Source organism: Rissa tridactyla, chromosome 5 (assembly GCF_028500815.1).
Source record: "Rissa tridactyla isolate bRisTri1 chromosome 5, bRisTri1.patW.cur.20221130, whole genome shotgun sequence".
Taxonomy (NCBI): Eukaryota; Metazoa; Chordata; class Aves; order Charadriiformes; family Laridae; genus Rissa; species Rissa tridactyla.
Window position 1 is genome coordinate 57997536 of NC_071470.1, and position 27241 is coordinate 58024776.

General features: G+C 41.0%; 2 protein-coding genes across 5 annotated transcripts; one reads left to right on the forward strand and one right to left on the reverse strand.

Moving 5' to 3' along the window:
* Positions 1–60: 60 nt before the first annotated feature.
* Positions 61–27143, forward strand: GAR1 (GAR1 ribonucleoprotein). Of its 4 annotated transcripts, XM_054202623.1 has the most exons (11): positions 61–682; positions 1206–1406; positions 8489–8536; positions 9553–9622; positions 16997–17074; positions 20772–20965; positions 21047–21201; positions 22708–22767; positions 23184–23319; positions 25101–25205; positions 25564–27143. In XM_054202623.1, exons 6-11 carry the CDS (start codon positions 20785–20787, stop codon positions 25575–25577), a joined length of 651 nt encoding a protein of 216 aa, XP_054058598.1. In that variant the 5' UTR covers positions 61–682; positions 1206–1406; positions 8489–8536; positions 9553–9622; positions 16997–17074; positions 20772–20784; the 3' UTR covers positions 25578–27143. The 4 variants fall into 4 exon arrangements, with proteins under 4 accessions (XP_054058598.1, XP_054058597.1, XP_054058600.1 ...); XM_054202622.1 differs by lacking the exons at positions 61–682; positions 1206–1406; positions 8489–8536; positions 9553–9622; positions 16997–17074 and adding an exon at positions 19576–19690 and having other exon boundaries at positions 25564–27140; XM_054202625.1 differs by lacking the exons at positions 61–682; positions 1206–1406; positions 8489–8536; positions 9553–9622; positions 16997–17074 and adding an exon at positions 19754–20635.
* On the reverse strand, positions 1844–18091 carry CFI (complement factor I). The gene is made up of 12 exons (XM_054202621.1): positions 17974–18091; positions 16064–16382; positions 14636–14780; positions 13125–13303; positions 12009–12119; positions 10367–10483; positions 9149–9193; positions 8555–8658; positions 7834–7949; positions 6809–7083; positions 5600–5701; positions 1844–3644 (listed from the first exon to the last, which is right to left on the reverse strand). Exons 1-12 carry the CDS (start codon positions 18031–18033, stop codon positions 3427–3429), a joined length of 1791 nt encoding a protein of 596 aa, XP_054058596.1. The 5' UTR covers positions 18034–18091; the 3' UTR covers positions 1844–3426.
* Positions 27144–27241: the final 98 nt, after the last annotated feature.

Sequence of the window (27241 nt, forward strand, 5' to 3'; positions counted from 1 at the left end):
TGCCGAACGCGGCCCGGCACCCGCCCCCTGACAACACGGGCAGTGCCGCCGGGGGAAACGCCGCCGTCCCCAGCGGGTCACGGTGCCCCGTGTCCCGCGGGAAGACCTGCCCAGGTCTGTTCAGATAGGGACCGGGAAGCGGCTGGCTGCCAGCTCCGGGGGCTCAGCGGGGCCTTGGGAGGAACCGGCGCTATCGGATAATACGAAACCCCAGGACTCTTTTATTTGGGAAACCTGTATTTGATGACTGTGGTAGAAGTGGTGAACTTGGCGTTGCTAAATGTGACAGAGAGAGCAACAACGTTTTAGAGGAAAGACAGAAAGGCTGATTTTCCAGCCAGCCATGGAGATGTTGCGGCCGCGGGTGTGAATGGAAGGACATGGGGCTGGGGCAGCGCCGTGGCTCAGAGCAAACGCCAGCCTTGATCTCAGCAATGCTTATCAATATCTAAAGGGCAGGTGTCAAGAGGATGGGGCCAGACTCTTCTTAGTGGTGCCCAGTGAGAAGACAAGGGGCAACAGACGCAAGCTAGAACACAGGAAATTCCAACTTAACATGAGGAAAAACTTCTTTACTTTGAGGGCGGGAGAGCACTGGCACAGGCTGTCCAGAGAGGTGGTGGAGTCTCCTCTGCAGATACTCAAAACCTGTCTGGATGCGTTCCTGTGCAACCTGCTGTAGGTGAGCCTGCTTTGGCAGGGGGGTTGGACTAGGTGATCTCCAAAGGTCCCTTCCAACCTCTACCATTCTGTGATTCTGTGCCCAAAACCACATACTGCTCTCCTTCGGTGCACTCTGGGGGAAAACTTGTATTCATACAGCTAGAAAAGCACGACCTTTTGGAAAGCACACTCATTTAGAATTCAAAAGATTGCATTGGGGAATATGTACTTGAAGCATTAAAATTCTGACCTAATTTTATGGTGATGTTCAATGTGAAGGGAACTGATCCAATGACCTTTATGCATGTGAGTGATTCAGTTTCAGGCGACATCATCAATGTGCAAGACAGGGTTGTAAAAGAGGGCAAAATGAAAGTATATCTATTAAACATTAAAAGCCCAGCCTTGATTTGCTGAAAAGACCAACATGAACTCACTTGTTAAACATCCTGCTTGGTTTTGTGTCTTTTAATTATTTTTTTAATTAAAATTATGTGGGTTTTAATTATAAAATTTTTATTAATTTTATATTTAAATTCTAGATGCTTCACAGATGAGCTGAAGTGGAACCATATGGAAATTGTTTTAATTTTTTGTAATGAAAGCTCTGTTTTAAGACGTGTGGAATCCCTCTGAACACAATAATATTTGGCTTCAGGACAAAGTTAACTGTAAAGAAGAACAGAAAATGGAAAGAAAACCGAGAGACTTCCAGATCAACAGGCAGAGCAGAAAGATACATGGTAAATATTCTACTCATTTTTTTTCTTTTTAGTCTTAGCATTTAATATTATTTGTAGTTAACTGAAGAAATAGGTGGAAAAAGTTCTTTACAGAAGTTAATTGTCAAACAAAAGAGGGAGCTCTTCCTACACCTCTCCAGCTTTCCCCTATGATTACTTTACAACGACCCTAATTCAGCAAAATAATTCCTGCGTAGGAATATACTTAAATGCTTTCCTAAATAGCAAGCCCTGTTGGGGGGCGGGGGGTAAGAGAAGCAATTCATACCTTTAGTTATTGGTGATTGACAGTGTCTTTACACGACAAATTCATGCTGATGTGGGTTTTTTACAAGACTAGATGATGAAGAAAAGTCAATGAAAATGTAAAAGCGTTGTGTGAAGCAGACTGTGGTGAATTATAGAAAAAAACACCACCACCACAACTGTGTTGTGTGAACATATGCCATTTATTCAACGGGATAATTATTTGAGAGGAATAAAGTAAAATAAATATTAAAACCACTTGTAAATTAGAATACAGTGAATTATGTCCTAAAACTACTCAGCAGTGTGATGGATCTGACAGAGATGGTCCTTAAGCTATTTGACAGTTTTGTGTTGAGGGAACAAATCCACAATCCAAATTCTAGTACTTTTACAAAATTTTGTGCACGCTTTCTGTGCGTAACTCTTGCTGAATGTGAGACTGTTACATATAGACTGACGTTTTTCTTATAGCAGGCACCATTACTGCTGTCTAAAAATGTGGAGGTTACACAGTGGTCCTTTGGGCTGTGCTTCCTGATTATCAAGCGGGCAGAACTCCCTCACAATGATTGGTGAAAGCAGAAGGATTTTCTGCTTTTATCATTCCAGTTTTGTTGATGGCCCCTCGTCTTCATCCAGTTCTGGGTCAGTTAAGGCAGTAGCAAACCTCCCCCTGACTGCACGTGGCAGGATCAGGCCCTGGATGATCTTTCTTGGCATTACTGGTTCATGCTTCTGTATATTGGTATAGGAAGCTTGGGCTAATTTGAGAATCTGCTTGGGGGATTTTATGACCGAGACTATTAATCTTTAACTTTAGATCTGTAACTTGGTTTTGTAGAATTAAGTCTATATGTATAATATATAGAATTTTTATACATTTATATTGTTATATAAATTGTGCATATATATGTGTGTGTATAAATATAAACACACAGTAAAACCCTACTTGATGTTAAGAGTTTGTTGGAGACCAGAAATATATATATACATACAGAGAGCATTTAAGATAGTAAAGATATTTTTTGTTGAAGATTCAAGTTTTAAAATTCCTTTGTTGTTTGTGACCAGCTGTAGTTAAATTAATAAAACTTAGAGCTACAAAAATTGCCCCAAGCTAGATGATCAAATGAGGTACATTAACTAGATAAAAATTGTCTGTGTTTGTAGCTGAAAAAACTACCACCAAACAGCATTATTATTTGGGTAATTTTTGCATTACAACTAATCTCACGGTCATAGTCAATCTGTCAATTAATAGATGATCTGAAGCCTACTTTTGCAGTAAGCCTAAAGAATCAACTGCCAAGCAAGGCAGCATCCTGAGGGTTTCTAGTGACCTAGGCCTTGAGATAATGGAAGTTTTTTAAAGAACTCTGGTTGCTGTCCTTTCTGTGAAGTTCACATATTGCCAGTGCAGTCATCTTCCGACCACTGCTTTCAGTATGGTTGTCCGTTTGAAATAAACAAACAACTGCAATTGAAATGCAATGTCAAATGTAGAAAAAAACAAAGTAACAACAAGAAAAAGATATTTTAATTTCCTTGCTTTTATTAGAGACTTTTGCTGTGGACTCACGTGACTGTAAAATTCTCTTTGTACAGGCTTCTGCAAAATTGTGGTATTCATAGAGCGTTAAGAATTTTCCAAATATACTCTTTAAAGATTTGTACTAATTTGTTGCTAAGTTACATGGCTGCTGATTGTAAAAAAGGACTGCTGTTCATTGTTGCATGGGTGATAAGAAGGAAGTATTTCATTTTCCGAGCTTTAGGTATTATACCGTGAAATGAGACTCCTTGACACATGGTGGCTAATCCAATCATAATAGCTGGCCACCTTTGTATACACGCCAGGGTGACCAGCCTCCCCGCAGTTCTCACCCCAACTCACAATACCCCAGACATACGCCACGTTTTCTGCATCAAAACAGACCAAAGGTCCTCCTGAATCACCTTTGCAACTGTCTATGGAGCCATCGTAAGTACCTAAAGGAAAAGAGGAAATAAAAAGCAAAAATAAGTTCATATACAAGCTAGCACACAAAACAGAGCTCATGGAGGTTTTCCATGCCGCTTCCTGACAGATGTTTGCGTAATGGTCACCAGTAGAGGAGGTTCCTAACCTCTTCTATCTATTGCTTCTCATTTCTTTTTAAGTGTGGGGCCTCTCTTTACATTTGTGCCTGGCCCAAATTCTCCTTTTTTTGCTTTGATGTCAGTGATGTGAGTCTTGTTTTACCCTGTGCAATAGAGAATAATTCAGCTGTATTGCCTATTATATCATTGGAGGTAGCTCATAAAAAGTGACCAAAAGCAAGAGGAAAAAGGTAAAAAGATTTGTAGGCTGATTCCTATGGCAGTGAAGCTGTCGCAATATGCGTATGCCTACGTGTCTGCCTCTGGGTCCTCTCTACCCAGTAATTCATTGGCCAGTTTCTGTACAGAGCTGTACAGAGAGGCAGAGGCCTCAAAATTATTTTCTCTACCAGCTTTATGAAAATAGGTGGGCAGGTACAAGAAGTGAATGCTGGGATGGGAGGGAGAGCAACTGTCTGTAAGTGCCCTCACTGCAAGGTCTCGGCCACAGTGTGGACCTTTTGCAGCACCAGATAGCAGCCCTGAGGTACTTTCCAAGTTTTAGTGCCCCCAGAACTGCTTGTTTGCAATTCAGCAAATACAGTGCTTGTGAAAAAATGAATGAAGAGTGATGGGTGTGATATAAACAGAAACACTGCTACAGAGTTAGAATATGATTTATATGCTTTGTCCTATATACTCAGCAAAAGTTTATTAATTTCTAACACCCTTACTACACTTTTCTGCTTGTTTGGTTGACCTAGTATGAAGGAACCCATACTAAGCAGGAGTCTCCAAATTTTTAAAAATATAACCTCTTTCTTGAATCTGTTTACTGAGAAAGAGTTTTGTGAACTTTTCAGAGTTGGAATTACTCATCCTATAAAACAAGATTTTATTGCCTTTATTCAGTTTAATTAACATTTGCGTGTATAACTAGCTCCCATGGATACCAGCCCTTAATTCCAAAGTTTGTATTTGCATCAGGGAGTGGAAGCTAAACCCCAGATCCCCCTTTGCTGATATTGTCCCATGTGATACTGTCTTGGTTCCCTCCTGGTAAAGTATGATCACTTGAAATACACTGAAGATCATGGAGATAAGTTACAGAACTTGCACAGTAGACAAACCCAGTATCTTATACATGTCATGCTGAATTTATCCCGAATGATTGGGCTTTTATATCTGTTTTTTATTTTTCTTAAGTAGTTTCTTTAAATATTGCCTTTACTTCTTGGTTTCAAGAACAGTTGAAACTATTATCTGCCCTGTAAGTTGAATATGCGTTGCTCTTTTAGTCATGTATTTGGTAGTACCTTTCGTTACTTGAGAAGCAAAAAATGTATATTCAAAATCCTTATTTTAGTACTAGGAGTGACAGCCAGTTTCCTGGCCAGACTAATCTTAGTTTGAAAAGTTAATTGTGTTTTTCCTGGGGTGCAGTGTGGTAGTAGCAAATGTCTTAGCAGATGAATAGTCACATTCTAGTCAATGGGACTCTAATGCGCTCTAAGACAGGCATTTGCTTAAATGTGTTGCTGAATCAGAATCAAATATAGTAAAGGTAGGAAGTTCAGTGGGCTGTTAAGTGCTTGTGTATTTAGAAAACATAACACAAATTGCATGCTGAAATTTGCCCACATAATTATAGAAACTTGGCATAATGTCATCTTAACTCTGTTTATAAATAGATATATAATGGTGGATGTGTCTAGGCTCCAATGGCTAGCATTTTGCTAATGGTGATACTGTGGCAATGGGTTTGTTGTCTTTCCCGAGTCTAGAAGATTCCCAGCTAGTTTCTCTGACCTTATAAACAGGGGGTTTGGTGGTAGAGAAATTATAGTAAGAAAATTGATGCTTGCCTGCACATGCCATTTGTTTAAAAAATCGTCCTGGATACAATTCAGAACAATTCTGAAACAAATTAACATTGCCCCACTTGAGGATAAATTGTTTGGTATAACCTAGAAAAGAAAAGAATAAACTTTTCTGAATTAAAAATGGCAAGTACACATCAGACGCTTTTAATATCATAAATTGAAAGTTATGTATTTGTTTATCTTCAATATCATAAATCAGGTGCCTTCAGCTGTCAGTAACACTTACCCCATATGAATTGCAGTACATCGGCCATATATTTCAAAATAAAAGCAGAGTGGTTTGATTGCAGTGTTAAATACGGTACTTTCATTTTGTGACATTTTCACCTTTTCCCTTTGCTTATCTTCCTGATATTTTTTTTTCTCTGTTTTCCATATCAATGTTTTCAGACACTGGGAAACCAGTATATTTTTTTCTATAAAATGGAGATATGGTTCTGCTTTTTTCCAGTTCTACTCTGTCTTTTTGCGATGAGTGGACCTGATATTGAAGGTACAGGTGAACTATGTATTCACAAGGTTAAGGAGATTCTCTGTTTTGTCCTCTGTGCGTTTGCTAGTAATTCCCAGCTTTGCATTTGCTTTATGGACTGCTACTGAGTACGGACAGGAGAAGCCTCGCAACCAGTATGTGCTAGCTTCAACGCCAGATTGTAATCGCTGTGATACAAACCAAATGCTTCCCAAATCTTTGAAAGCGGGATTACATTTGGCTTATCTGTCTCGGTGCAACCTTCTCTGGGCTAAACTCAAACAGGGCTGAGACAAGATGTGCCAAGTTTCATAACTGTTGGCTGCAGCTCAGATCCTCTTGGGCAGGGGACGGGCTGTGACTGTGGGCCACTACGAGCTACTAACCACCACTTGTTAAATACAGTTACTAGGTTTCCACAGCTAATATAAATCTTAGATTGGCAAGAGGAACATTTCTTATTGTTAGGGTAGTTTTCAACCAGGGATGTCCTCCAGATCAATTTACTAAGTGGCTGAAACAGCAGAGGAAGCAGTACAGAAGAGAGATCCAACAGCGATAGCCGAGTGCCGAACCGCAACCCGTGTTTTCTGTACTCAGCCTCTTCCGAGTGCTTTGTGCACAACTACTCTTCAGCCTTTTCAAAATGAAAGCTCACCACAATTAGAAAATGAGTGATGCAAGTAATACATTCTTGTAGTAAGCACTAAAGCAAATACCTTTCTCTAGTCCCCATCCAGAAACCTTGCATCTGTCACCGGTTTTGAACATGTACTCCGACCAGGGAATACAGGCAGGTGTGCTGTGTTGCAGGGAGCATTCTCCTTTCACAGAACTTCTCAGCTCCAGCAGAGCAATGTCGTTTTCATAAGTCGACGCATTATACTTTTCATGGATTATCAGTTGGTTTAGTCTGAAAGTATCTGTCTCTTTGTCGTACAGTATTGTATCCAACAGTCCAATCCAGACACGGTACAGATGAACTCGATTTGCCCTGGAAAAAGCCAGTGAAATAAAATATGTTTTCATACTTAACACAAGCACTGTACATTTCAACTAGCTGTAAACTTCTGCATTTTATCAAAGTTTCTCTAGAATAAAAATTCATATTTTATACATATAGTTTCTTTCTGGACTTGATGTCCAGGTTTTTCTGAAGTGTAGCAAATGCAAGGCAGATGACAGTTACTGCTGAGTACTGCAGCTAATACAAAATAAAATATTAAAGGCCAGTCCCTGTGTTTAGTGCTGTGACAAAGAGAAAGCAGGCACTCGTGCCTCTCTGATTTCAGGTGAAAGAAAAGTGAGCAGATGTGGATGGGATGCTGGGACTGGCAAATCTTCCCTGTCTGCTCTTGCTTGTTCTGGGGAATATGTGACCCCAGGGACATTCTCGGGGAACAGATCCTGGACTTCCCCAAGGTAGACATGGGGAAGAGAGGAGGTCATTTGTATCTCCCTTTCAGGCAAAGTGGTTATGGTGAACCTCCCTTTCCTGCCTGCCTACCATCTGACTGAAAAATGCTGTGTATCTTCAAAGTCATCATTACTTTTTCATCTTTCTATTCACTGTCAAAATATTCTACATTCTCTGAATCTTCCCCATCATTAATGTGGGGTTTAAATTGTTTTATTCAATAGACAAACAGGAATTAGCAAACAGGTAGCTAAGAAGGGCAATAAAATCCAAATCAATCTTTCTGCCTCAGAAGAAGAAAACAATTTCCCAGTTTGTTGTTTTTACCTGACACAGTGTGCAGCAGTCAGAACCCAACAGCCACCAATATAAACCCCTCCACAGTACACTGTTGCACCTTCGTTGCCAATTTCTCTAATTGCCACTTGCCAAGGGAATTCACCCTATTCAAACAACAAACACCCAAATAATATGAAATCATAATAAATGTACTATTTTTAGTGCAGAAAGGGAAACACACTTCTTGGAATCGCCTCATCTTCTTGACTATATCTGATTGTAAATAAAAATCTGCTATCCAGAAATTGTAAATTGGGCTCCATCTGATATAAACGATATCTATTCTCAAATGCAGTAATTTTGTTCAATCTTCTGACTTTGTGCGATGCCTTCTTCCCTCCAGCTTTCTTATAGCCAGAGAAACAGATGTAGAATCTGATCTGGTACGATCAAGTATAGCATATTTGACTGTACGCTGTTTCAAAGGTGCAAATTTAAATGACATTTTGTCAGAATTGTTACTTTTACCTACAGTATTATTTTGCTGAATCATTTTCAATGTATACTTGTACTGTAATGCTCAATTTTGCAACTCCGTATCTTTATGAATTGTGCTTCTCTTTACTTTTGTTCAGTGCAATGCTACTACCGCTGCAAAACATAGTGTTGAGGCTGATTTTGTTATTTCCGTACATTTTAACAGAAGGACAATAATGCCCATTGAAATTGACGGTGAATGAACTCATATCTGGTAAGGTTTTTTTTTTACCTTTCTTGCAGTCTGTCCACCTACGATTCTTTTCCGTCGAGTTAATGTGTGATTTGTAAGACCGCAGTGTACTTGGGGAAGAAGCGTTTTTATCATTTTTCTTTCTTTAACAAAAAGGAAAAATGTGTCTCAGAATTCAGGTATCCATTCTCTCTGGAGACAGGTTTATCTTTATCTTGAAAGTTTGAGTGCTCTGAATATGCCAGTAGCTGCAGTAGCAGGAAAGCAAAGACCAAAAATTTTAGTATCTGGTTTTGCTTTGAAAATTGTTTGTGTCTCAGCATCACATTACTTCTCTTAATTTCCCACTGCTGCTTGCATTCGGGCAAATAATTTTAAAGCAGTTCTCCTAGATTTGTTGAGTTTACCTCCACCAGTTGCCAAAACATGCAGATGTGGGTCCTCAGCCAGGAGGATTATTATTATGGCATTCTTTAAATTAGTGGAAAGCAAGACAAATAGGAAGCCCCAGAGTGCATATTGCTAAATCACAAAGTCCAAATATCTGAGTGTTCTGGATCTGGCCAGCTGGCTGGTAGCTACAAAGCCACTAATAAGAGGATATGCTGGTTTTGGAGGGTTAGTTACTCTTACCTTCATCCATACTGTGATTTTCAGCACCTTTGTCTTTGCCTTTGCCTGTAGTAGAATAACAGTAGAATAAGAAAAATATTGGCAAACATTTAAATTTGTTCTATTATTTGGATATATGTTTGCATGCCAAAATTGTGGTACACATTTTAAATGCATAAGGGCACGCCATTTCACATGGACAGCAATATTCTTTCAGCCTGGTGCCTGCTGTTTCCTTTCCTACTAGACACTCTTTGGCTGCCTTAGCCTACAAATGACCTACATCCAGCAGATACTCATTCGTAACTACATGACATCTACTCTGCTTTCCATGCCCTGGGGAGCCCTTCTGGAAAGAAACCCTGAGAAATGGCCATTTTTTTGGTTTTTAATCTCTAAAGTGATATCCTATTCTCCTCCACCAGGAAACAACAGAAATTCCTCCTCCTGCCCCGTCAACCTTTTGGAGCTTTCTGAAGCCCAAAGGAGTATTAGGTAACAGGATTTTTTTTTTTCCAATTTAGATGATGCTGTTGTGTACTGTGTACCTCTTTTAATGGGGTAAGGGAGGGTATTCAACGTGAGAGGTAAATTAAATGCTTCCTGAATCTGGTTTGTCAGCTTTTATTCAAACAAAATTCCCATTGAATTTAGTTTCTCAATGGAGGTTAAGGAGTAGGTCTGTTCTCATGTTACTGACAGTAATGTTTACATTTAGAGTTCAGTTTACCCTTACCAATTACCATTTACCAACGGTGTTTACTTTTTGGCTTTAGACTTTGTCTCTTATCAGAGCAAGGAAAAACATTCTTATTTCAAAACAAACCAAAATCTTTTCATCAGTGAGGGGAACAGCACAGAAGAATTATTATATTGACAAACTAGTTGAATTCCTCATCTGCGAGGAAAATATTCCTGCCTGCCCTGTCTATGTTTTCTTCACAAATAGGGGATACCAGTTTGATAGATGGCCACATAAGCAAAAGACATAATCTGCCTTAAGCTGCCTAAAATATCATTTGTTTCTTCCTTCCTTTAGTTTTCTTGCTACTCTTTTCTAGAAGGAAAGGGAGGAAAATTCTGTAACCTTTTCTTCCTACTATGCATAACATAATATTGGGAAGAGGAATTCTTGCATCCATTTTGGTTTTGCTAATCTGTTGATATGCATCGTGTAGTCTCTAGTCATAATTGAGCAGAATGAAAGGAAAGAAATAGAAACATCTTTCAGAAGGAAACCTGCACAGAGAACTCGAGCTTCGTCCTCTCCTGTGAGGCAGTCAATTTCTTTGTTACAGACATTCTTATTTGGAATACAGATATTTGACCGACAGTGGAAACTGTTGTCTCTGCACTCTGTAACAGAGGAGAATTACAAATATAAATCACAGGATCCTATGATTCATCAACCTCACATAGTTAGAGAGCTTTTTAAAATATAAACACAATACAATATCCATGTTATGGGGGACTTGGCTGTTCATAAACAGATGACAAAAGCAGGCTCTGTAAGTATAAAACAAAGTGAATACTTGGCTCTCTTCATTTTACAATCTTCAAGTTTTAAGACTTAAAAAATGTGGGTCTCTGTTACCAGTTCATTACTGTACTTCTGGACGTGGTATCACTCCTTACCAGTTTCATCCACAGCACATGCCCACACAACCCCAGCCAAAGGACCTCCAGTTTTGCCAGCGTTACTGATTATCTCCAATGAGGAATTTATGATGCTTGGGTCAAATTTCCCCCCCAGAATCAAAGTCCAAGCTGGCTTTTGTTTGAGTGAGGCAAATGCCTAAATGTAGGGTTAGGAATCAAGAGTCCTATTTTGAAGATACTGGACTGAATAACTTATTTCTTCTAAAACTCTTGACAATACGAAACGTTATTATAAACCTGAGAATGCCTTTCCTTTTAATTCCTGTGATCAGTTTGTATGTTACCAAAAGCAAAGCAGTGCTTGAATTTATGGCAGAGGTTTTTGAGCTACTTTATAATCTTATGTCAATCTACTATTTAAGGATATATGTCTTTAATAGAAACTAAGATAGTTCTCTAAAAGTATCCAGATATACCAATATGATCCAAAGACTACTGAACTCAGTTGAAATACTTCTTTTGATTTCAGGAAGCATTGTTTTCAGCCCATATGGCTGAAACAGTACTATTTGGGTCAAGTGGAATCTGAATAAATGTACTCCAAATACATGAAGCCACAGGTATTTCTCATTTTCTTCTAAAATGCCTGTGACTGTGTTTCCACAATTATCAGATTAAATTTACTGACAATAGTAAAACTACAAAATTAAGTTTATTTACAGATAGTCATGGGATTTGTGACCCACATTCCCGTTTGGCACCTGAAACCCAACTTCTGAAACTATTCTGCACTCAGGTCACGCTAGATCCATTCCTTGTTTCTATTCACAATTCTTGCAGCTGGAATTGCAAATGCTGGAAGAATGACTGCTCATGAACAAGCGATGTGACGGGAACTGTTCACAGATATTCTGTGGATAATCTTGCGCTAGTAATAAATTTAAGAGAGATCTTACTTTGGTTTAAAGATAGTTCTTTGGGAAAACAGTGTCTTTGTTTAATTGCTATTGATTTCTCTCAACTAAAAATACATTTTCATTCTAACACGGCTCATTTTTTTGTATCAATGTTTAACAGCCTCCTAAATAATCACATTGTATTTCCTTATCCTCCGAGGAAATCCAGGTTCTCAGAGATCACTTGCCTGCTTCAAAAAATCATATTATGCCTAATTTTTTTGCACTTGGAAAGGAGACTTTAGCTGTTACATCACTGTAAAAATTATTTGAGGGTGTTTTTCTGCTGAAATGATTTTGAAACAGCTGAGAAAGGAAATTATTACCTCTACAGCACAGTTCATCACTTAGGTCTCCACAGTCATTGATTCCATCACAGGTTTTATTCAGAGGAATACACTTCTTGTTGACGCACTGAAACTCACCATCTGAACAAGCTGTGCAGCATGATGAAAATGAAGTTAGTGTGGAAATGTTTATAGGTTCACAGCCGCCCACAGAAATATTCTGCTTGCACATTTTATTCTATCAGCAGTTTGGCCTGTCAACAGTAGGGCCCAGTAAAATAAATAGGAATCTTTTTTATTGTTTTAGTCACCTTCTCATCAAGCTTTCCATGTGACCACTTATTTTCCTCCTCCAACTTGCAGTAGCCTGGCAAAAGGAAACTTCATTTCTTCTAGACAAGGACTAAACCAGAAATGATTGGTTCAAACCCGCTGTAAATGATTCAAGTGATTAAGATGATGGACGTTCCCCCTCGAGAAGGAAGTTACCACGAGCCTGTGAACTCCTACTTTTGTGGCATAAGAAAAACCTGAGAGAATTCATAGCTCTCCTAACCAGCAGCTTCTCAGGCTGATGCTTATCAGTGCCAAAGAAAGCCCCCTACAGAGAACAGAAAGCTGTTAGAAGTCTAAACAAGGACTCGATTTCACTTGTATCAGCGAGAAACTGAGGAGTCCTGAAAGTCCTCAGAAGACACAAGCAGTTCCACTATAGTCATGCTTGTCTGGCCACAGCGTTGCTGCTGGCCTAATTGATCCCCCTCATAGACAAAGCAGTGAGTAGGAGGTTGTCACCTGTCTCCTCACCATTGAACCTGGAAGAGACAAGACTTGTGGGATACAGTATACCTTGGTACCCTTGGAAGGGATGGGGGAACAAACAGAACCATGGGGGAAATATATTTGCTTTTGGGAAATATCTGTAAAAATACTTTATGAGCAACAGTGGTTTTCCAAACTCATAAACTCAAGACTGTCTTGACTCACGACTGCCTCAATTGTCTTAAAGTCTGCAAAAGGTTTATTTAAAAAAATCAAAAGGTTTCATTGCAGGTTTGCTGTGGCTGAGAGTTCAGCAAACCTGGTCCTAATTATTTAAAATAAACTTAAAATGTAAGAATCCCAAATAGATATAAAACTAAAAAACCTACTAACCTCTGAGATTTTCATGGCACTGGAGGCTAACAAATCCCTCATTACTATCTCTTGATTTCGTCTCTATGTGACATTCAGCAAGACTTGTCTCTAGGCCCCTGCAAGTTATTTGCAGACAGTGCAACGCGTTTAAAGCAGATTCTGTGATCCTGGAATTGGCTTGGTAATATTCAGCACCTCTGTGAGAATACAAATAATAATAACAAATTATATTATTTCACGATGGATTGTCTGCTGCTTTGACTGTTTAGAGTTTATATGATTTTCCTCACTAGTAAGGATTTTTGGTCATGGCTAAGAAAAAGAGCAGAATTCCCATGGAATCATCTAGGGGTAAGTAGGAGATGTTTACTTTGGAAGAAAAAGTAAACCAAAGTGATAATTTTTTGTAGGTTGCTGCATAGAACTGTCCCTAAATGCATAGCTCTATGACAGTCACCATGTATCGTGATGGACAGAAAAGTCTCCGTATGTAGCAAAACTTGTGAGCTCAGATCCCTGTCTCTGTGTGGACACCGGTGAGCCATAATTTGCGAGCCATCCTGCATGGGGTTGAGTATCCTTGATGTCATCGAAACCAGTGCATATTGAGGGAGCTCAGGCCACTGCAAGGCTGGGATTAATAAATTTTATCTCCCTTGGGTTTACCTGCACAGTATCCTCCTAAGAGTGTGTGTCTCCCCTACCTTAAAGAAATATGGATTGAGTAAATAAGTAACTAGAGAGGCTTAACAATGGGACTCCAGGGCTGAACGCTCTGTCCCAGGACAAACCCTGCTACTGATCAGGACTAGGAAATACTTGCTTCTCACCTAGAGGGGACAATTTTGGGCACCGCAGTAGCATTTTTAGTCTTCGGGTAGGGTTGGGGAGGCAGCCCTACCCGACTAAGTTAAATTAGTTGTATATGTGTAAAATAGTTATGTATAGGATATAGACTTGACTTGACTCTTTATGAGGAGCTGAACGTGCAACTCAGGTCATTGATGTGGTCACAGGAAAAATAACAAGCTCTGTGTGGCTTCAGCCGTTCCTGGGGAGCAAAGCAAGCAATGGCAGTGGGGGCAAGGGGTGAAGAAAACAAATGTGTTCTGGTTCTTGTTAGTCTGCCTGGTGCAAGTGGCAAAACAGAGCTGTACCCTGTTGTCAGCTAGCACAAGAAACTTTTCTCTGCGCGCAGGTTATTGCTCAGAGCTATTTGGGGATGGTCCACCCGTGCACTGTCCCTTACCCAGACTGAGAAAAAACCTCTGCTCTGGTCTTCAGCTTTATCTTAAAATTAAAACAGTTATGATTTGTAAAATTGTAATCTGTAATAGAACACAGAAATCTATGTTTTGGCTTTCACTCTCAGATGTCAATTTAAGAAGCTTTATCAGAATATTTTAGCCAATACATTGTTCATGAGTTTTCTGTTTTAGCTGTTGACTGACTGTGACTGAGACTTACATAAGCATCACTACTTTTTCAGATCCCTTGCAGTTATCCAGAGATAAATTCCCCAAACTTACGATTCAAAGCCAAGGTGCCTGCAAGCCACGTTTGCTTCATTCATAGTCCACTCACCATCACATACAAAAAAGTCAGTCTTTTGACTCACAGGTTTTACTTGAAGCAAATTCGAATCTCCATGACCCACAGAGATTGAAAATGTTCCTAAAAAAAAAAGAGACATAAAAAAAAATTCCAAATAAAATCGTGTTATATAGATGTATCTAGTGGAAAGACAGCACAGAAACAAATCAGGACTAATTTTGTATTGACAGCCAAAGTTTATATGGAAAGAACAGGAGACTGGGAATCAGAAGCTTCAGGTATTATTCCTGATTTTTTCTGAGGATTGACTTTGTGGCTTTGAGCCTGCCACTTTTTCAAAATACACCAGTTTCAGGAAAAATGAGGATAATGGTTCCTACCACGCAAGTGTACCTGGAGGTCAACTGAGGAAAGGTTGCACCTCAGTATAATGACTTTCATAGAGGACTTTCAATAACCAACCAGTAGTGCTTCAAGTGAGAGGGCCAGATCCTGCTTCTGTTACCTGCGTAGCAAAACTTGTGCGTTTACGGTGGAGGTGAAGTCCTCAGCTTAACGTGGGGAAGCCGGATAGAGCGTCCCAGGCTCTGCTGTCCTTTTCAGGGGCATAGGCAGAATTGAATTTTGCCACCCTGAGGGCGATGGGCTGAGCTGCTGCTTCTGTGGGGAAAGGGAGGGATAGCACTGGGACAGGGACTGGACAGGAGAGCCCTGGGCCTGGCTTGGGTCAGTGGAGGTGGGGCTGGAGGACGGGTAGGGACAGCAACTGCTACTGCTAAGAGAGGCCACCTGCCTAGTTAGCAGGAGCCATTCCTCCCTGCTCTCGGGTGGAGGTTGAGCTGACAAAACACCTTGGTGCAGCCTAAAAAAGCAGGTGAGAACAAACAGCTGCTCGGCAGTGCACAAACCATCGCTGGTTTGCAGGGCAATATCTTTCTGTTTTGATGAAATCCACAGCGTGAAGATGATTGAGGTCAACATGGCTTACCTTCTCCCCGTGCACTCCCACACGCACCTCAGCAGCTTGACTCCATTCCTTGGACTCTTGCTCCTCTGCGCTCTGTCCCTCTCCAAAAGATACCTTCTCTGCTAACATTCTCCTCTCCTGCTGTGCCTCCCACTGTAGTCAACACCCTCCTTGGAAACCTTCGAACTCTTTCCTGGGTCTATTTCTCCCCTTTCTACCTGATGATTTGAACAAGCTACCAGCAGCGGGGTGACATGTCAATTATTTTATTTTTATGAAAATCAATAGATAACTGCCCATTTTCAATGCCTTCTCATTTACTGTTTCATGTTCTTACTAGTGCAAGGAAATGAACAGACTTTCTGAGCTGTAAAGCATTTCCTTGGCCACAAATGACTGACTGATTAATACTTTTTGGAAAAGGAGGTGTTAATACCTTCAGACGTGCATTTTCCCTTGTGCAGAAACTTTGCTTCGGGACGTTGACACTCATAGCTTTTTAGGTGACAGTAAGTAAGCAAGTGCTTTCCATTGGTAGAACAAACTGAAGAGCTGTTCTTTGGGCACTGGTAGGGAAGCTTACAAAGGCATTTTCCCTCCACACATCGTTCCCATGGATTACAAAAAACTTTCTCACAGGACTTGTGTGTGTATTCGTTGCTTAAGCATTCTTCTATGAGGTACATGTCTTGCTCAGCTGGCTGGGCAGGCTTAACCTGCTGAAACTGGTTTTCTTCAGCATTAGGTGCTGCATGCTGCAAAGCACAAAATACAAAAATTAAGACTAGAAACTGCACCAAGAGTTCTGTAGATCCCTTTACTGACCTCAACAAAGGTTCATTCATAAGCCTTCTCCTATATTACGAGCACAAAGCTAAATAGCATTTGCAGTGTTTATTCCTTTGTCTTTGGCCACCTCATCTTTCTCTGCTTTTCTGAACTTTTTGTTTTCTTTTTGGATCATTCACCTGGTGTGATCTTCACTCTTACTGCTCTCCTGCCAACTTTATACTCTTTACTCTTCAAACATCAGCTGAAGTGCACAGCAGGTTATAAACATATTTTAAGCCAATGGTTTATAACACACTACAGCAAGGGGACTGAAAGGGAATCAAATCGTAAGGGGACTTAAACACCAGACAAATAAAAAAACCAGCAACTTGGTTTTTATCTGAGACTTTTTTATTGGCTTGGTTGGCTTTGGGTTTAAATAGCACCTGTAAATATTTATGAACTACTTAGAAGCAAATAAAGAAATCTAAAATTAATTATTTGTTTCACTGTGTGACTGCTGAAGTAACAAGTATCTTAAAGAAATTTGAAAATTAAGTGCCCTTCCTTATCAGCTCTTTTTCTGTTTCTTGCACAGCAGTGGGTTTGCAATGTGGCTGCTGGTCGTCACTGGACTGCAAGTACAGATTCCGACCCTCCGTCCCACTGCCTCTCGGTGAGTGACTCTGCAGCTGTGTTTCTGCAGCTCTCTGGTGACTTTGTTGCTGCCTGAGTGCTTTTGCTTACTATGATCTACGGGTAGGAAGAATGTTGAAATGTGAAAAATATATATGGATGGACTTTGCATAAAAATGGGAGAGAAAGGTTAGTCCTCATATGTGATTTATCAGCTTTGGCTGTGCCAACTGAATCAACAGAGCTGAAGTTTAAAGTTCTCGTGGAGAGATCCCAGCCATAATAAAGTCAGTGGGGATGTTGTTGGGCCAGAATTTAATCCAACAAACCACCTTTTAACGGTTGTATAATCTTACTAAATTCTTACTGCTGTTCTCAGGTCAGTAGAATCCAAACTGTGAGTCAGATCCGGCTTGGCATAACTCCCATATTATACTACGTCTTTCTCCTGAATAGGACAAAAGGTGCTGATTTTTATCTAAGGGTTTCTCTAAAAGACTGGGGCAAGCTGAACGCTCAACCCAGGTGGGCTTTCTGGGACACTTCTGCCGGAAGAGATTCCTCAGCAATTCTTCAGGCGGTACCATATACCATGTTGCCACATTAGAAGACGGTAATCTCATTTCTCAAAAGAAGGGGGGCAGGAAAAATTGCAGCACCTTTCTGTAGTCAACCGAGCTTGCAAATTCGGTTTAGGATAGGATCATGACTAAAATATTTTCCAGAAGCCTGTTAGCATAAACCCCACATAGAATCAATACATGGAAGAGACACAGCAAGCTTCAAACATTCAAGCTGGGCTAAAACAAACGTATGAAACACAAATACTATGAAAGGAAACTTAAAAAATCAACTGGTTTTGCTTTTATAACAATAAACTGCTTTTTAGATGTTTTTTAAAAAATAAATTACTGCTATCACAATGAAATAAATTCTTACCTCTGATCCACAAAAACAAAAGAGAGACAAGAAAATCAAGAAAACTGGGGCCACTCGCATGATGAAATTTGATCTCTCTTTGTAGATAAATTGCTCTGGCCAGGATTCTTTTGAATATCAGATGTTAGATTTGTGTTTAATTTTTAACCATTAGTAAAATATTTTAAAAAGTGTTTAGAAATAAAGTACAAGAGCCTCAATTATTAACTGATAAAACTGATCTCTCCAAAAGGATCCCGCCGCAATTTAACTGGTTTTACTGTAAGTGGAAGACGAGATAACAAAAGTAAAGTCCTTAAAGCAAATGATTAAAAGGAAGCACTTATTAAGGATATGCATTTCCTTTCTTTTGCCAGAGGAGACTGATTGAATCATCCTGTTGGTTCTCCCGATTGCAGGCATTCATCTTTGCCAGATTATTGTAAAAGATAAATGTGTTTTTATATAAGATATAGAGAACAAGTCTTATGAGGAGTGTCTGAGGGAACTGGGCTTATTTAGTCTGGAGAACAGGAAGCTGAGGGGAGACTTTATTGCTCTCTACAACTACCTGAAAGGAGGTTGTCACGAGGTGCGGGAAGGTCTCTTCTCCCAAGTAACAGGCAATAGGACAAAAGGAAACAGCCTCAAGTTGTGCCAGGGGAGGTTTAGATTAGATATTAGGAAAAAATTCTACACTGAAAGGGTTATCAAACACCGGAACAGGCCACCCAGGGAAGTGGTTGGGTCACCACCCCTGGTGGTATAGACATGGTGCTGAGGGACCTGGTTTCGTGGTGGTTTTGTCAGGGTTAAGTTGATGGTTGATCGCAATGATCTGAAAGGTCCCTTCCAACCTAGGCAATTCTATGTCTTCATATGTATGGAGAGAAACACTCGTATCTGTGTAGTGTCCACTACACGAGTCCATATACTCAGCTGGATTACAAGCTTGTATCACACCATTCGTATAGCAGATTTGCAAGTATTTGTCAAGTGCTCGAAGTACTCTTCTAAAAGTGGATTTCCATGAAAACTTTATAATTAAAGCCAACAGAAACAACACACCCTCCAGCCCAAGCGCAGCCCGCAGCACGGCAAGAGAGCTGCTCCCCCGCACTGGTGTGGGGAGGTGCGAGCAGCGGCGCCCGCTCTTTCTCATTAGCACAGCTCGTAAGCGCAGACAGGCTCACACCCCCACCCCCGGTGTCCGGCTGTCGCCCCCGTGGGATCAGGCCGACACCAGGCCCTGACGGCGGGTCCCTCGGGAGGAGTCTGGGGGGCAGTGAGACCAGCACGCCGGCGGCCGGCAGGGCCCGCAGCGCTGTCACCCGCGGCTACCGGGAGCTGTGGGCCGAGGCGGTGCCCGGGGCCGGCCGGACACAGGCTACCGGCGCAGAGGCGCGCCCGGGGAGCGCCGCCTGCTCAGGCCAGCCCCGGCCTTCCCCGGCGCGGCGTGGGCCTGAGGCGGGGGCCCGAGGCCTGAGCGCCACGGCTCCCCTCTGTTTTACACGGGGAAGGCGTCCTTGCGAGCGGCACGGGTCGCCAGCCGCCTGCCCCGGCGACAGCTGCTGCCCGCTTGGGACAGCAAGGGCGGTGTCGTCCTGGAAGACGACTCGCTTTAGGACCCTTTCGCGACGGTAGCGGCAGGCGGTGCCGCTTCATTTACGGCAGGCGGCCTCGTTTCCGGCGGTGGGGGTGGTTTTCTGGCGGCGGCAGGGACGGCGCGCACGTGGAGGTCGGGCTCGAGACGCGTCTAGGGGTGCGCGGGAAGGGGGGTGCAGCCGTTAGCGGCCGTTGGTGGTTCCTCAGCGCCCGCCTCTCCCGCCCCGCAGCTCCAGGGGCCGGCGGCAGCCATGAGGGAGGGCTGGGGTACCGGGGGCTGCAGGCGGTGCCCGTGCGCCTTGTACGGTGCCTGGGGAAGGTGGCGCGGTTGTCTGCCGGGTGCGGTCTCGCTTAGTGCCGCTCGTTGGCGGGGCTGGAGGGTGTCACGTTCAACCCTCATACACACGAGTGAAAAATATGCCGTCCCAGCTAGTCACTTCTTAGGGGTTGGCGTTGCAGTGGGTGGCATTTTAGGTGTAAACTTGATTTTTCATGTGCCAGCATGCTTTTCATAGGATCATAGAAGGGTCAGAGTTGGAAGGGACCTTAAAGATCATCTAGTTCTAACCCCGCTGCCATGGGCAGGGACACCTCCCACCAGACCAGGTTGCTCAAAGCCCCATCCAGCCTGGCCTTGAACATTTCTAGGGGTGGGGCCTCTACAACTTCTCTAGGCAACTTATTCCAGTGTTTCATCGTTCTCACAGTAAAGAATTTCTTCCTAATGTCTAATAATCTAAATCTACTCTCTTTCAGTTTAAAACCCTTACCCCTCATCCTGTCACTACACTCCTTGATAGAGAGTCCCTCCCCATCTCTCCTGTAGGCCCCCTTTAGGTACTGGAAGGCTGCTATAAGGTCTCCCTGGAGCCTTCTCTTTTCCAGGCTGAACAACCCCAACTCTCTCAGCCTGTCTTCATAGGAGAGGTGCTCCAGCCCTCTGATCATCTTCATGGCCCTCCTCTGGACCTGCTCCAACAGGTCCATGTCCTTATGTTGGGGGCTCCAGATCTGGATGCAGTACTCCAGGTGGGGTCTCAAGAGAGCAGAGTAGAGGGGCAGAATCATCTCCCTCAAGGTAATTTTTAGTGAGGACTGAAACAGCTAACTGTTAAATTAACAAAGAAGACTGTCAGGAGACTTAAATTTGTACACCAAATCAAATGTGAAATATCTTTTACTTCTTAAACACGTGATTTTTGTCCACAATTTAGGAGGCAGTAGAAAATGTCTTTTCGTGGACGAGGAGGTGGAGGAGGAAGAGGAGGTGGCTTCAATCGTGGAGGAGGTGGCGGCGGCGACAGAGGTGGCTTTAATCGTGGTGGACGAGGTGGCTTTGGACGGGGAGGTGGACGAGGAGGCTTCAACAGAGGCGGATATGACCAGGGGCCTCCAGAAAGGGTAGTTTGTAAGTTACATGAAGAGATTATATTTTTTGTAATTTAGAATGACTGCTCCAGATATTTAGCTTGTTTGTTCTTTATTTCAGTATTGGGAGAGTTCATGCATCCGTGTGAAGATGACATTGTTTGTAAATGTAAAACAGAAGAAAACAAGGTGCCTTATTTCAATGCCCCAGTGTACTTGGATAATAAGGAACAGATTGGCAAAGTCGATGAAATCTTTGGACAGCTAAGAGATTTTGTATCCTTCAAAAAAATGTGTGATATACAATATTTGTTTTTTTAAAGGCTGATTTGATTATTGAGTGGAATTTCTGTAGGATTTTAAAACAGTTCAAGGCTTGGCTACCAGTTAGATGTGAACAGTCACAAGTCTAGCTGCAGCTAGACTTGGTGTCATGCCTCATTCACATTAAGTGTCTATTTTAAAGCTTCTTCAGTATGACAGAGTACCTTAAGTCAGACAGAGGTTTTCAGTCGGTACCAGTAGTGACAGATGTCTTAGGCATCCATGATGGTTCAAGATGTTACTTTTTCTAGCTACCTGATCGAATTTTCTGCTATACTCACCTATAACAGAGTCGTATCAAGGGAGCAGGGTGTGGTGTTTTTTTTTTTTTTGTATATCAGGGGACCTTGCTTATGGTGGAGCTTACTACTTAATTATAAATATGAGTTTCTGCTAGGAGGTCCTATTGCTCATTATCCAGCTTATTACTTAAACTGCCAATAAAAGTGGGCATGTGCTAGGATGTCCTGTTGCAAAGCAAGCTTGTTGAGACAGAGGCACTGGGTCCGTTCAGTTGTCACTGCCAGATTGACAGAATCCATGACAAAAGCAGAACAACTGGGTGTTATCATGTTGTAACATGTCAGTAAGACTTAGCCTGTGTTGGTTGGTTGAGCAGCAGTAACTAGCTGCATGCATTTTCCTCTTCCACATTAAATGTGAAGTAAAATGTGCAGGTTTAAATCACTGTCATGCTCTGAATGTATTAACTTGCAGATTTACTTTTGGTATCAGAATTATTTGAATTTCGGAAACTTGTTTTCTTCCTACAATAACATATTAAGAAAATACGTTATGGGATTTTGCAGCTCCTTGCTTCCCCATTTAATCTTGAGTTTTAATTAAGCAGAGTTGTGCAGCAGCTCTTTTGTATCTTAAGAACCATATACCAAAGTTCTTGCATATTGGAAAGCCAAAGGATTCATAAAAGACTGCATGGGGGGTTACGGAAAGTGTCTGCCACTTCACTGTAGGATGAGGCCAGGCATGTGGTTCGTCCAGCGGTCTCTACTGGCTGTTATCTTTCCACAGCCAGGCAGTTGTACCACCCAGCAGCAGCAGCATTAGCAGAGCACCTGCAGCATCTAAATTGTTCCAGATATGCCTTGAGGTCACCCTGGAGCTAAAGGGGTCGTCACTTACTGTAAAAATTTTTTTCTTTACAGTTATGGTTCTGTGTACTCCTTCTACTGGTATGTTCTTCCTTATGCCTTAGTACATAGAAGGAAAAAATGATTTTACCACAAAATACTGTATTTTTAACTATGGAAAAAACACCGAGAAAAAATGAAAATAGTTTCTTCTGATCTTTTAATTGTAGTTTTTCATTTGTAGTGATGTTTAGCATCATTTATAAAATACTAATTTAGAAAATGTTTGATTGTGCCTTTCATATAATAATCAAAGTCACTATTTCTAATGTTTTATTCTTGCTGTGTTCCTTAAAGAAACTAACAGTATTTTTCAGTGAAACTGTCTGAGAACATGAAAGCCTCTTCATTTAAAAAAATGCAAAAGGTTAGCCAATTTCAATAACAGAATTCTACTGAATGTCATCAGTTAGATAGATCTACTATATGTTATCAGATAATAAAAGCTTTATTAAGTTTTTATTAACTTCAAAAGCTATTTGTCCTTTGTAAACATAAGCATTCATTTCCTCTTCCTTTTCACTTTTGTATCTGCCATGTTCTTCCTTCTCCCCGCCTCGCAAAAAAAGATGTAACAAATGAAACTCCTGCAGGTATCATTGATATTTTAATAACTTTATAACATTGTGATTTATTTCTTGTGTTCTTTCTTTATTTGGCTATTTGCAGAGGACAATTTAATATAAAGGGTTAAGACCAAATTGTGGATATTTGTAAAGGGAGATATTATTGTGCCCTTCAGCCTTGGTATTTTCAAAGCCTAATGGAACTCTCTTCCTACAGTTTTACATTGATCCAGCAAAGCTGCTACCCCTTCAGAGATTTTTGCCAAGGCCTCCTGGAGAAAAAGGTGCTCCCAGAGGAGGTGGTAGAGGAGGACGTGGTGGTGGACGTGGAGGAGGAAGAGGCGGTGGTAGAGGTAAGATCCCAAGAAAGCAAGCTACAGAATGTTGGGGTATTTTGGTGTGGAGTGGGTTGTTTGGGTGGTTTTTTTTGGTTTTTTTTTTTTTTTTGAGGGGGTGCTGGTTTTTGGTTTTGTTTTTTTTTTGTAATGCTGCAGTTGAGTACTTGAATATCAACAGTTGTATTGGAAAGAGAATTGTCATGCATATTTCTGTTTGATGGCTGTCGTGGTTTAACCCCAGCCAGCAGCACAGCTGCTCGCTCGCCACCCCCCAGTAGGGTAGGGAGAAAAGGAGAGGGGAAAAAGACCCATTGGTTGAGATAAAGACAGTTTAATAGAACAGTAATGGAAGAGGAAGATAATAACAATGATGGTAAAAGAATACACAAAGTAAAGTGATACAACACTCTCACCACCCCATGATCGATTGCCCAGCCCGCCCCGAGCAGCGATCATGGATCCTGTCCCCTGGCCAACCCACGTTTATATACTGAGCACGACATCTATGGTATGGAATATTCCTTTGGCCAGCTTGTCCTGTCTATGCTCCCTCTCAGCTTCTATGGGAAGCTGAAAAAGTCCTTGACTAAACATTACTTAGTAACAACTAAAACAATACGTGTTATCAACATTATTCTCATACTAAATCCAAAATACAGCAGCTACTAGGAAGAAAATTAACTCTGTCCCAGCTGAAACCAGGACAGTGACTCAATGGACGAGACAGTGATATCTTTGCAATAGCAACACCTAGGCTTCTGTAGCTAGCTAAATAAGAGCTCCAAAGCACAGAGAGGAGAGTATAACAAAGACAGAAAGCATGACTACTAAGCAAAATTGCAGTAAAAGGTTGTAGATAATACACATTCAAAACTATCAGTGAAAGCTGTATTTTCAGTATGTTGTAAAAATCTAGTTTGGACAGAATATTTGCAGTGTTTGAGAGAGGGGCAAATGACCTGGTAGATCTCATCCTCCTTTGCTTTTTAAACATCAACCTGGAGAAAAGGAGTCTGAGGGGAGACCTGATCGCTCTCTACAACTACCTGAAAGGAGGTTGTAGCAAAGTGGGGGTCGGTCTCTTGTCCCCAAGTAACAAGTGATAGGACAAGAGGAAATGGCCTCAAGTTGCACCAGGGGAGGTTTAGGATGCATATTAGGAAAAATTTCTACACTGAAAGGGCTATCTAACATTGAAAGAGGCTGCCCAGGGAAGTGGTTGCGTCACCATCCCTGGAGGTATTTAAAAGATGTGTAGATGTGGCACTTAGGGACATGGTTTAGCGGTGGACTTGGCAGTGCTAGGTTAATGGTTGGACTTGATGATCTCAAAGGTCTTTTCCAACCAAAACGATTCTATGATGTACTCCTCAATTAAAGCTGAGGTTAATTTTTTCTTACATTGCAGTTTCTTCCCTACCCTGCTCCTTTGTGTACAGTGAGGCACAAGTGTTTCAAAGTCTTTTGGTTTGTTTGTTTTAATGTTCTCTTGTGTTGTAATTAATTAATTAATAGTTGTAATTAATTTTTTGCTCCCATGAAATAAAGTTATTGTGGAGTTTTATTAGTGTCTGTAGTATTTTGGAGATTGTATATCAAACAATACCTAAAATGCACAAATAGTCCCTAGAAGAGACAAGGTACTAGTAATTGACCTCGTAACTGTCCAGCAATTGGCAGTTCCTGGGTTTTTTTTATTGTTTTTTTTCCTTTCAGAGGCTGCCAATGAAATAAGTTGTTATGCATAACAAAGAATTTGCATGCTCCTCAAAGTGTAATTTCTTTCCTATGCTTAGGAGGATTCAGAGGAGGAAGAGGTGGAGGAGGAGGATTCAGAGGAGGAAGAGGTGGAGGAGGAGGAGGATTCAGAGGAGGAAGAGGTGGCGGAGGAGGCTTTCGAGGTGAGTGTGTGGTTTTTGCATTTTGGTAATAAGAATGTGTCCTTATTTCTAAAGCTTTTCAATGTTAAACAGAAAGTTGTATTTTTTAATCTCTTACAGATGTTTATAGTTTTATGCAAAAAGTTTCTGTGCATCACAGTAGCTAGCTCAAACTGAAGCACAGTATTCTGCATTTTTTGATGCTTGTACAAGACCATGCTAGTTTTTTTTTCATTCAGAAAGGAGTGTGAGAACAGATAAGGATGATAAATGTTTTTATTTTATCAAGTCATTTAGTGTTACGTATGTAATTTGTTTGCTTCAGATGCATCTAAGATGTGATTTTTTTTTGGTGTATTTTTCTTCCCTCTTAAAATAGGAAAAGGGTATTAAAAATGGAGCCATGAGTATCTCCCTGCTGTCTTACTGTGTCATCTGCAGAAGTGAAGAGCAAGGAAAAATTTTTGTAAAGGATCCTGAAAAAGTTCTTTTTATAAAGAGCTTGAAGCTGTAAAATGACAATTATTGTTACACTTAATGACTGTTGATCAACACAAGGAGAGCATATCTCCAGGCGAAGAATTGAAGACTGCTCGGAATATACTTGAACTTCTTTAACTAAGCCAAGATTCAACTTTATTGTTAAACTGTTTGTTTCTGAGAAGTGACATAGTCACTTTGTGACTTCACGTTGGAGTTTGGAGTAAACAATGGATTGAAATGTCTTTTTTAAAGAACTCTCCGGGTTCACTACATGCACATTCGTCAGTATGAACCTGTTACCTATGTGTGACTGATCCCTAGTTCTCATCCTCTTTTTGTATTGGATCTTCTGGGTTGCTCTAAAGTGGACATACTGTTTAAACAACCTTTGTGAACCTTTTTTTACACTCTAAACTTCAGAATTTTGTGTTGATAGAAGTTTTTTATACCTAATAACATATAAAAGGAAAGGAAGATAGCAAAGGATGTTTTGTGGATTTTTCTGTGTAAATCTCAATGAAAGCCAAAGGCATTAAGACATGTTCTTCTTAGAAGCTGCTGTCTAATGAATAAGACAAAGTTAATACGATTTTTAAATCACCTAAGTGTATCTAATTACACTGATACTAAAATTGCTAAGGGTTTTTAACTGCCCCCACCTCCCCCTTAGCCTGTTTCTCTTGAGGTTTTGATGTCCTGCCACCGCACCCGTGTGGTGCTCTGCGCTTGTGTAGGGCTAAGATTAGCTAGCCCATCATATGGGCTCCTCTGCGCACAGTGCTTTCAGTTAAGCATTGCTTAAAAAAGGCATGTAAAAAGCTGCACGAATCTTTGGTCTCTTTAATTGGATGCATTATGAGGACTGTTGAAAAGCTCGTAACTGTCTCTTCTTAAGGATGGAGAAGAACAGGGTGCCTCTCCACTCTTCAACTTTGGAAATAAGAATAGAAAAGTAGAATCTTCCTGGATTTCATCCAGAGCCAGGAGTCCATTCACAGACTCTCATATCAAGCACTTTTGAAAGGGATCTGTAAATAATCTACACGAAAGTATTTTGAACATCTTGTTCAATGTGGAAAGAAGTACATTTCAGAATTGATCATACTGTTATACTTTTTAATGAATGAATGCGATAACGGGCAAATGAGTTATATTGGGCTTCTGCTTAAAAAAAAGAAACAGGTAATTTGCCTGCACCAGGATTGGACAATTGCTGGTCATTTTAACAAACGTGACTGCTAGAATAGTTTCTGGAACAAAACTTGAAACAAGGGAGCAAAACAAATGTTCAAGAATTCGATTAAGTCTGAACAGATGCTGTATAAGATAACAGATAAAGATGTTCTTCAGCTTAAAAATACAAACCACATAATGCTGGATTTTCTATTAGATATGCTTTTGTGAGAAGAAACAGAGTCCCTTGTTCAACCGCAGCACAATCAGGACTTGAGGGATACAGGTTATTTTCCTGATACTGCTACAGAGTTAACTTCAACCAGTTAAATTAAATCCAGATCTCTGAAGGTGTTTAGACTTCTGTTGGTGTGTGGTGCTAGGCCTAAGTGACTCAGGGC

Coding starts and splice junctions, on each gene's coding strand:
- CFI (XM_054202621.1), bottom strand. CDS start 18,033: ATGCGAGTGGCCCCAGTTTTCTTGATTTTCTTGTCTCTCTTTTGTTTT. Junction 12,120..13,124: donor GTGCCATGAAAATCTCAGAG/GTTAGTAGGTTT, acceptor CATGCTGCACAG/CTTGTTCAGATGGTGAGTTT. Junction 5,702..6,808: donor TGGATGGGGACTAGAGAAAG/GTATTTGCTTTA, acceptor TTTCTTTTCTAG/GTTATACCAAACAATTTATC.
- GAR1 (XM_054202626.1), top strand. CDS start 20,785: ATGTCTTTTCGTGGACGAGGAGGTGGAGGAGGAAGAGGAGGTGGCTTC. Junction 20,966..21,046: donor GCCTCCAGAAAGGGTAGTTT/GTAAGTTACATG, acceptor TCTTTATTTCAG/TATTGGGAGAGTTCATGCAT. Junction 21,202..22,707: donor TTGGACAGCTAAGAGATTTT/GTATCCTTCAAA, acceptor AGAAACTAACAG/TATTTTTCAGTGAAACTGTC.